The following is an 8,430-nucleotide window of genomic DNA, read 5'->3' as shown; positions in this document are numbered from 1 at the left end:
AAGAAAACCTAGTTTTTATTTCGATTTTTGGTTTGTACTTTTTTCTGTTTTTTATATTCTTATTTATATCCTGTATTTATTTTTTTATTTTTTATTTCGGTTTTACAGATTTTTAAACTTTTTTCTTGATTTGTTACAAAAGAATTTACTTTTTCTTCTGCTTGTTTCCTTCCATTTCCCCTTTTCATTTTTATACACATTGAACTTTATTCGTACATGATGAACATTTTTTTCAATATATGTCCAACGTTTTTTAATACATGTTGAACATTTTTCTTGAATGCACACTGGATTTTAGTTTTCAGTAAATGTACGCTGATAAAACAAATTTCAGTGTACTACAACAACGCCACCAAAGTTTTCAGTCTCAAACAATTTGGGGTGGGCTAGATTTGAATATTTTTTCAAATACGAGTTTATAGTACATTCCAAATATTTTAAAAAATATAGTGAATATTTTTTTAAATACTTGCTGGACGTTTTAGATATATAATTTCATTTTTTTATTTTTAAATTTTTGTGTTTTCAGTGAGAAACTTAAACCCCAAAAAAGAAGCTATACGAATGGACTAAAAAAATTTCGATACAATGTTATAGCCGGTTTAGCTAGGCCCATCGGGCAATCTTAACCCACAAGTTATCTTAGGTTAATTCTTATGCAAGTTATTTTAGGTTAATTCTTCTGCAAGTTATCTAGATTATAAATATAGGCTGTAAGACTCTTTTTGGAATTAAGCAATAAGAAGATTATCTCTATTGCCCGGCTCCCAGAGGAGCCGGAACCCTAGCCGCCCCCTGCCTCTTGCGCTGCCGCCACCATCCTCCTCTCCCGCGACGGCGCCCAGCCGTCGGCGTGGCCGCTCATCGCCACGCACAGCCCCCTCCTTCCCCTACTGCCTACGGCCAAGACTAGGCAGAACCCTAGCTCCTAACACCTTGGTATCAGGTAGCCGGGTTTTGACTATGTCTTCACCGCCTCCAAACCCGCCACCACCGCAGCCGCCGCTGCCCAACGCCTCCCCCACCGCCGCAGCCACCAATTCCACCAACGCCGCCGCTGCGTCGCCGGGCACCACGGCCTCCCTATCGGCGCCAATCTCCCCCGCAACCGGCACCACGCCGGGCCAGGGCCAGCCACAAACCCTCCTCCAGCAACCACCGCCGTCGCCTCCCCCAGCGTCGCCGCAGTTCACACCGGAGGCCATGGCCGGCGTGCTCAACGACCTGGTCGTCACGGTCCAGGGCATCCGCCTCTACTTGGCGGGCCCGTACGAGCCGCCTTCACCGCTTCATCCAGCCGCGTCCGCGGGCCAGCAGGCGCTGCCATGGTACTCAGTACCGGCGGCCACCGCCGGCGGCTACCCGGCGCTTTCCCTACCGGCGGCTTCGACGCCGCCTTGGCCGCAGTGGCCGACGCCGTTCGCGGCGCCAACCGCGCCGCCCGCCACCACCCAGGGACCGCAGTGGCCGACCTGGGCCGCGCCGTCCCTCACCGCGCCATCCCTCCCGGCGGCAACGGTGCAGGTTCCACCACCGCCCCCGCCCAACCCTAACCTGTGCCGGTCCTCGCCGAGCGGCCTTCCGATCCAGGAGGTCCGTTTCCCTTCGTCACCGTCGCCACTTCCTGGCTGGCTCCACGGGCCGCCGTCAGCTTCCACGGAGGCCCGGCCGCCGTCAGGGTTCCAGTTGCAGCCCGAGGCGTCGGGAGCCACAGGGGACTACGTCGGCCCTTCCACCCTGGACCGAGCTCCGTCATCAGCCCTCCGTACCGCCGAGGCAGTGGGCCAGGGCGCGCCACACCAACAGCCGCCCCGGTTCGCAAAGATCGACTTCGCCACGTACGACGGTTCGGACGACCCGATTAACTGGCTCAACCAGTGAGACCAGTTCTTCCGTGGACAGCGCACGCCCGTGTCGGAGCGCACTTGGCTGGCTTCCTACCATCTCCGCGGGGCCGCCCAGACATGGTACTACGCCCTCGAGCAGGACGAGGGCGGCATGCCACCATGGGATCGCTTCCGCGAGCTATGTCTTCTTCGATTCGGACCACCGGTACGCGGGAGCCGCTTGGCCGAGTTGGGCCGCCTACCGTTCACCTCCATGGTGCAGGATTTCGCCGACCGCTTCCAGGCACTAGCATGCCACGCGCCTGGTGTGAAGGCCTTACAGCGGGCGGAGCTCTACGTCGGCGGCCTTCCCGACCACATCCGCGTGGACGTCGAGATGAAGGGGCCACAAGACCTTCAGACGGCCATGTACTACGCCCGCGCGTTCGAGCGCCGCGCGGTGGCCATCCAGCAGGAATCACCGTCCCGGACCGCCGGGTTGCTATCCGGGCCGGATTCCGCGCAGGGTCGGCCTGCGCAGGCTTCTGCGACACCCCTCATCGCGACCGTGGCGTGGCAGTTCCGCCGGCTCACATCAGCCGAACTGCTCGAGCGTCGTCGCCAAGGGTTATGCTTCAACTGCGATGAGTCCTACATGCCCGGCCATGCCTGCCCGCGACTCTTCTACCTGAAGGTTGCAGACTACATTCTGGAGGACACCGTCGCCGCTGACCTGGCCGCCCCAGCTGTCGAGAAGGTGTTTGACGCTGGTTGATCGCCTCCAGGAGTTCCGCAAGCCTCCAGGAGTTCCTCGAGCTGTTTGTGCAGGCGGGGAGAAGTGTTATGGCCAGTTTAGCTAGGCCCACCGGGCAATCTTAGCCCACAAGTTATCTTAGGTTAATTCTTCTGCAAGTTATCTAGGTTATAAATACAGGCTGTAAGACTCTTATTGGAATTAAGCAATAAGAAGATTATCTCTATTGCCCGGCTCCCAGAGGAGCCGGAACCCTAGCCGCCATCCTCCTCTCCCGCGACGGCACCCAGCTGCCGGCGCGGCCGCTCATCGCCACGCCCAGCCCCCTCCTTCCCCTACTGCCTACGGCCAAGACCGGGTAGAACCCTAGCTCCTAACATATAAGAACCCTCCATGGCTACACATTACCGGACTCGCGGGCTATGCCTACGGCCCAGGGCCGTCGGCATAGGTCCTTTGCCGTCGGCATAGATCTATGCCTACGGCTGCCGTCGGCATAGCCCCGTCGGCGTAGATCACGTCAGTGTAGATGTGTCAGACTGTCGGCGTAGTATAGCCGTCGGCATAGGTGCATATGCCGACGGCCGTGGGATAGCCATCGACATAGTTTAGCCGTCGGCGTTGTTTTCCGTCTGACGGCAACGGACGGCGCCGTCAACAGCGCTGGCGATTCAGGGGACGACACGTGGCGCAGGTATGCCGACGGCTTGGCCGTCGGCATAGATGGAAATCTATGCCGACGACCTAGCCGTCGGCATACCTGCGCCACGTGTCGTCCCCCGGCTTCTCCTGGCGGCAGGGCTATGCCTACGGCTAATCTATGCCGATGGCTTTGCCGTAGGCATATGTCTGCCACGTGGCAGCCCCTGGTTTCTCCTGGCGGCAGGGCTATGCCTACGGCAAAGCCGTCGGCATAGTTTGCCACGTGGCAAGCCCTGGTAACTCCTGGGCGTATATATGCCGACGGCTTTGCCGTAGGCATAGTTTTTTTTTATTTTCCCTGTTTTCTCTTTTCCAATTCATTTGACAGCATTTCAAAACAGAACAATATGAAATTATGCAGAAATATGACAATTCATCATGTGAACATACTCAAGTTCATCTAAACATACTCAAGTTCACCATCATCATCTAAACATACTCAAGTTCATCACATCATCTAAAGATCATCACCGATGGAAGTTCATGAACATAAAAATAGTGCAAGACATGAAACATGATAAAAGTAGGAATATGAAAGGCATGGCACGATGGCCACATGCACGGAATCATCACGCAAGAGCACCCCCGCCAAAACCACCACCTCCGCCATAACCACCACTACCTCTGCCAAAAGCACCACCTCCGCCAAAACCACCACCACCACCTCCGCCAAAACCGTCATTGCGACCACCACCACTCTGCCAGATCGGAGTGACTGGGGTCGACGGAGCAGGAGTCGAGCCACCGGTCCCCTACATGTTTCAGAAAAGATTCTAACGGTAAATATGATATGATAGTGTTTCATGAACGAGAACTAGTTTGCTAGTAGTTAGGCAAATGTACTAACCGAACCATCACTGCCTAGTGCCACCCATTCATCGAACGTGGGCACGTGTGGGGGTTCTCCCGCAGGTGGTGGTGGGGGTCCCATTTGTGGTGGATCCGTGCGGTTAGTCCAAGACGCCAACATAGCCTGAATGTTAGTTAAACAAGCAAACTAGAAGATCAGAAGGAATGAAAGTGCAAAAATTTAGGTTGGTTTTAAGAGGGCAAAACTAACCGTCATCATCTGACGGTTGTAATCATCGTTTGCCTTCACTCGTTTCAAGTACTCCCGCACCTCGAGATTCCTATGCTCGACAAACTCCTTATATGCCTACATAATTTAGGTTGTTTCTAAGTGAGCAATGCTGAAAATAAACTGAGAATGCAAGATAGAAAAAGATAAAGAGGAAGTACTTACAGCATGCTGGCGGGCTAAGGGAGTCTGTGAACGCCCCGTACTCTCTAACTGGCTCGGGTTGCTAGCCCGAAGCCGTGTGTACGAGATCGAAGGAGTGATCAAGCCATCGAAACACGGATACCGGCCATTCTTCTTCCCCTGGATGGCCACCACCGCCGTGTCGTCGATCTGAGACTGGGTGACCTCAGCAACAGGAACATCCGGATGCAACTCCTGATAGTGATGAATGTAAGACCCCAGGTGCTCCTCGGTCTTGCCGTAGTACTGGCTCTCGCCCTCCTTGCGATGACTCCGCTCGCGGGCCAGCTTCCACGACTCCATGTCTGAGAGCGGCCTCTTCAACTTGTCCTCCTACAACGTCAAATAGAAGTCAGCCATACATAAGAACATGACGTAAAGAAGAACAAAAATGCATCATGCACATAGATATACCTTCATGGCCTTGAAGCCCCAGTGGTTCCTGTTTCCTTGGCCGTGTGTCCCGTCGTCTCCACGGTTAGTCCGGGCCTTGATGCTCTTAGCAGCAAACTCTGCATCGGCGCCGAGCCACCTATCCACCAAACTCGCCCATCCGTCATGCCTTCCATAGCACCAACGAGGAACAACCTATGCAAATTTTGGAAGCATGACATGTGAGCACGAAACATATAGTTGACTGCTTGAAACAACGAAAAGTTAGTAATAGGATACGCCTCTTACATCTGGCACACCGGCATTCTGGCACCATCCTCATTGGACTACGGAATATCTCTTTCAAAAACACATCAGTTTTCTCGACCCACTCTGTTGTTACTTGATTCCGACGGAAAAACCCACTATACATCCACTGATTATCTGCCATCTCTGCTTTATTGGAAGCCACACAACAAAATTAAGGATTCATTTAAATTACTCATATCAATATTTTATTTTTTACAAGGTTGACGAGAAACGACATTTAATCCACCTACATCTCTAATAGGTAAAGATGGGTCCTAATCCCACCCGAGAATGTGTAGATTGAGTACGTTGTCCATGCTCTACCCCATTCCGAGACAAAATTTCGGCAGCACCTCCCCGCTGTTCTCCAAATACACGTCTCGGCAAAATGCCGAGAGAATGTGCATCCGGAGAACAACAGGGAGGCGCCGCCGAAATCCTGTCTCGGAACGGGGTAGAGCATGAACAACGTACCCAATCTACACATCCTCGGGCTGTCCGTGGAAAGCGCTGGACAATCCGAAAGAGCTGCGGTGATAAATATGCAATTGAATGCATATTTATCGATGCAACCCTTTCGGACGGGAGACCTAGGTTACGCGACTTGATGTGAAAATTTAATCTAGTGACATGATTAAAAGAACGTATGAGGTGGTGGATTTGTAGCTCACCCTCGGATGTAGATGATGTAGTCGATCAGCGAAGGGACAATCAAAGACCAAGAGCTCCAACGTCAATGATCACTCCACCGGAGGCAACACCAGAAATCCTCTAAATTCCACCAAATGAAAAAAATTAGGTCATCACATCACATATAAAGCATCATCACACATCACATCATATCACAAACTTGTTTTAGCAAGACCAACTTGATGAAGTAACCACTCATCATATCCAAATTTTAACTTTCGTCTCTCTATCTTCACAAAAAAATTACTCTTCCCTCTCATCTCATCTTCACAATACATATATCTATAATATTGAGTATGTATCTAAAAACATAGTAAAACTACACAAATATCCATTCATCTCATCTATCTATCTCACATTGTGCACTTAATTTTTTTCACATTTATACTCTCTTTCATTTCATTCATCTATCTAACATCCATCTATCTAATCATCTACTACTATAAATATATATGCATTCATCTACAACATTACTACACAAAAAGGTAAAAAAAAATCTTACCTACGGATGAGGGGGCGACCACCGGAGCAGGGGACGACCACCGGAGCAGGGGGCGGCCGGTCGGGGTAGGGGACGACCACCGGAGCGGCAGGGGGCGGTCGCCGGAGGGGCCGGCCGGTCGGACCAGCAGGGGGCCGGCCAGGCTAGGCCGTGGGCCGGCCGGGGCGGCGTCCACGCAGGAAGGGCCGGGGTCAAGGAGGAAGGGGCGGGGGCGGCTGGAGCAAGGGAGGGGCGGGGGCGGCTGGAGCGAGGTGCGGCGGCGGCGGCTGGTCGGGGTGGGGGGTGCGGCGGCGGCGCAGGGGTCGGGGTCGGGGGGTGCGGCGGCGGCAGCTCGGGGTGTGGGGGAGTAAGTGAGTGGATGGGGGAGACCGTGACTGGATAAGGTCAACTATGCCGACGGCTAAGCTGTCGGCATAGCTCAGGGCGCCACGTGGCACCTATGCCGACGGCTTAGCCGTAGGCATACTTTTTTATTATTATTAGCCACGTCACCGATCTGCGTATAAGCTTCCCTATGGCCGCAGCTATGCCCACGGCTTTGCCGTCGGCATATTTTTATTTTTACTTTTCTTATTTTATATAAATTTTGTAATGTTTTCTTATTTTTTATAAATATTTTAATGTTTTCTTATACATATTTTTTACATGCAGAACATTATTTAAAATGTACCATACATTTTCTTTAATGAGTTGAAACATTATTTTTAATGACATGATCTTTTTTTATATTGTACAACAATTTTCTAAAATATCACGTATATTTTTTTCTATGGTCTCGTGAAAGGTGATACATAGGAAAGCAACTGACTGAGGGGTACCGTTACCGAGTGCCTGATCCGGTAACTATGCGAGTGCCTGATCCGTCTACTACCGTGTCATCGCCGTCCGTGAGGGGGGCACGCCCCGGAGAAACGTGCCCCCTTTGACTTTGCACGGATGGGCTTTGACCAGTGGACCTCTCCACCCGGTTGTGTCGGGTCAGCCCAGAGGGACACCGAGGAGCAACATCTGGGCCAAACCCATAGCTAAATCCACTCCGTGTAGACCCGATGCGGTAGTTTCCCCCCTCCAGGTGCCGGCGGCGGCGCCGTCCGTGAGGGGGGCCACGCACCGGAGACGCGTGCGGCCTCTTCGGACATGCCACAACACCACCCCGCATGTATGAGGGCCCGGTACGACGCTCCGGTGGCATTGCTACCCCCCAGGGCCCCCGTCCCGCCTAACCCTGGAGCGGTTGACCACGGGATCTAGCCCTTTGACTTTGCACGGATGGGTTTTGACCAGTGGACCTCTCCACCCGGTTGTGTCGGGTCGGCCCAGAGGGACACCGGGGAGCAACATCTGGGCCAAACCCACAGCTAAATCCACTCCGTGTAGACCCGATGCGGTAGTTTCCCCCCTCCAGGTGCCGGCGGCGGCGCCGTCCGTGAGGGGGGCCACGCACCGGAGACGCGTGCAGCCTCTTCGGACATGCCACAACACCACCCCGCATGTATGAGGGCGCGGTACGACACTCCGGTGGCATTGCTACCCCCCAGGGCCCCCGTCCCGCCTAACCCTGGAGCGGTTGACCACGAGATCTAGCCCTTTGACTTCCCACTGACGGGCTTTGACCAGTGGACCTCTCCACCCGGTTGTGTCAGGTCGGCCCAAAGGGACACCGGGGAGCAACATCCGGGCCAGACCCACAGCAAGATCCTCTCCGTGTGATCCGACGCGTCCGTTTCCCCCTCCAGGTGCCAGCGTCGACGCCGTTCGTGACGGGGGCCACACCCCGGAGACGCGTGCCGCCTCTTCGGACATGCCACAACACCACCCCGCATGTATGAGGGCCCGGTACGACGCTCCGGTGGCATTGCTACCCCCCAGGGCCCCCGTCCCGGCTAACCCTGTAGCGCTTGACCACGGGAGATAGCCCTTTGACTTTGCACGGACGGGCTTTGACCAGTGGACCTCTCCACCCGGTTGTGTCAGGTCCGCCCATAAGGACACCCGGGAGCAACATCCTGGCTAA

General features: G+C 53.7%; 1 protein-coding gene across 1 annotated transcript; it reads right to left on the bottom strand.

The window, feature by feature from the left end:
- Positions 1 to 3,851: 3,851 nt before the first annotated feature.
- LOC147957395 (uncharacterized) lies at positions 3,852 to 5,366 on the bottom strand. The gene is made up of 6 exons (XM_087531675.1): positions 5,250 to 5,366; positions 4,958 to 5,131; positions 4,526 to 4,876; positions 4,343 to 4,438; positions 4,130 to 4,255; positions 3,852 to 4,034 (listed from the first exon to the last, which is right to left on the bottom strand). The coding sequence occupies exons 1-6, from the start codon at positions 5,364 to 5,366 to the stop codon at positions 3,852 to 3,854; spliced, it is 1,047 nt and encodes a 348-aa protein (XP_087387801.1).
- Between the last annotated feature and the right edge of the window lie 3,064 nt (positions 5,367 to 8,430).

This window comes from Triticum urartu, chromosome 7A (genome assembly GCF_056163025.1).
Source record: "Triticum urartu cultivar PI428250 chromosome 7A, HENAU_Tu73, whole genome shotgun sequence".
NCBI lineage: Eukaryota > Viridiplantae > Streptophyta > Magnoliopsida > Poales > Poaceae > Triticum > Triticum urartu.
The sequence above is the reverse complement of the archived record's forward strand: the minus strand, read 5'-3'. Positions and strand labels throughout refer to the sequence as shown.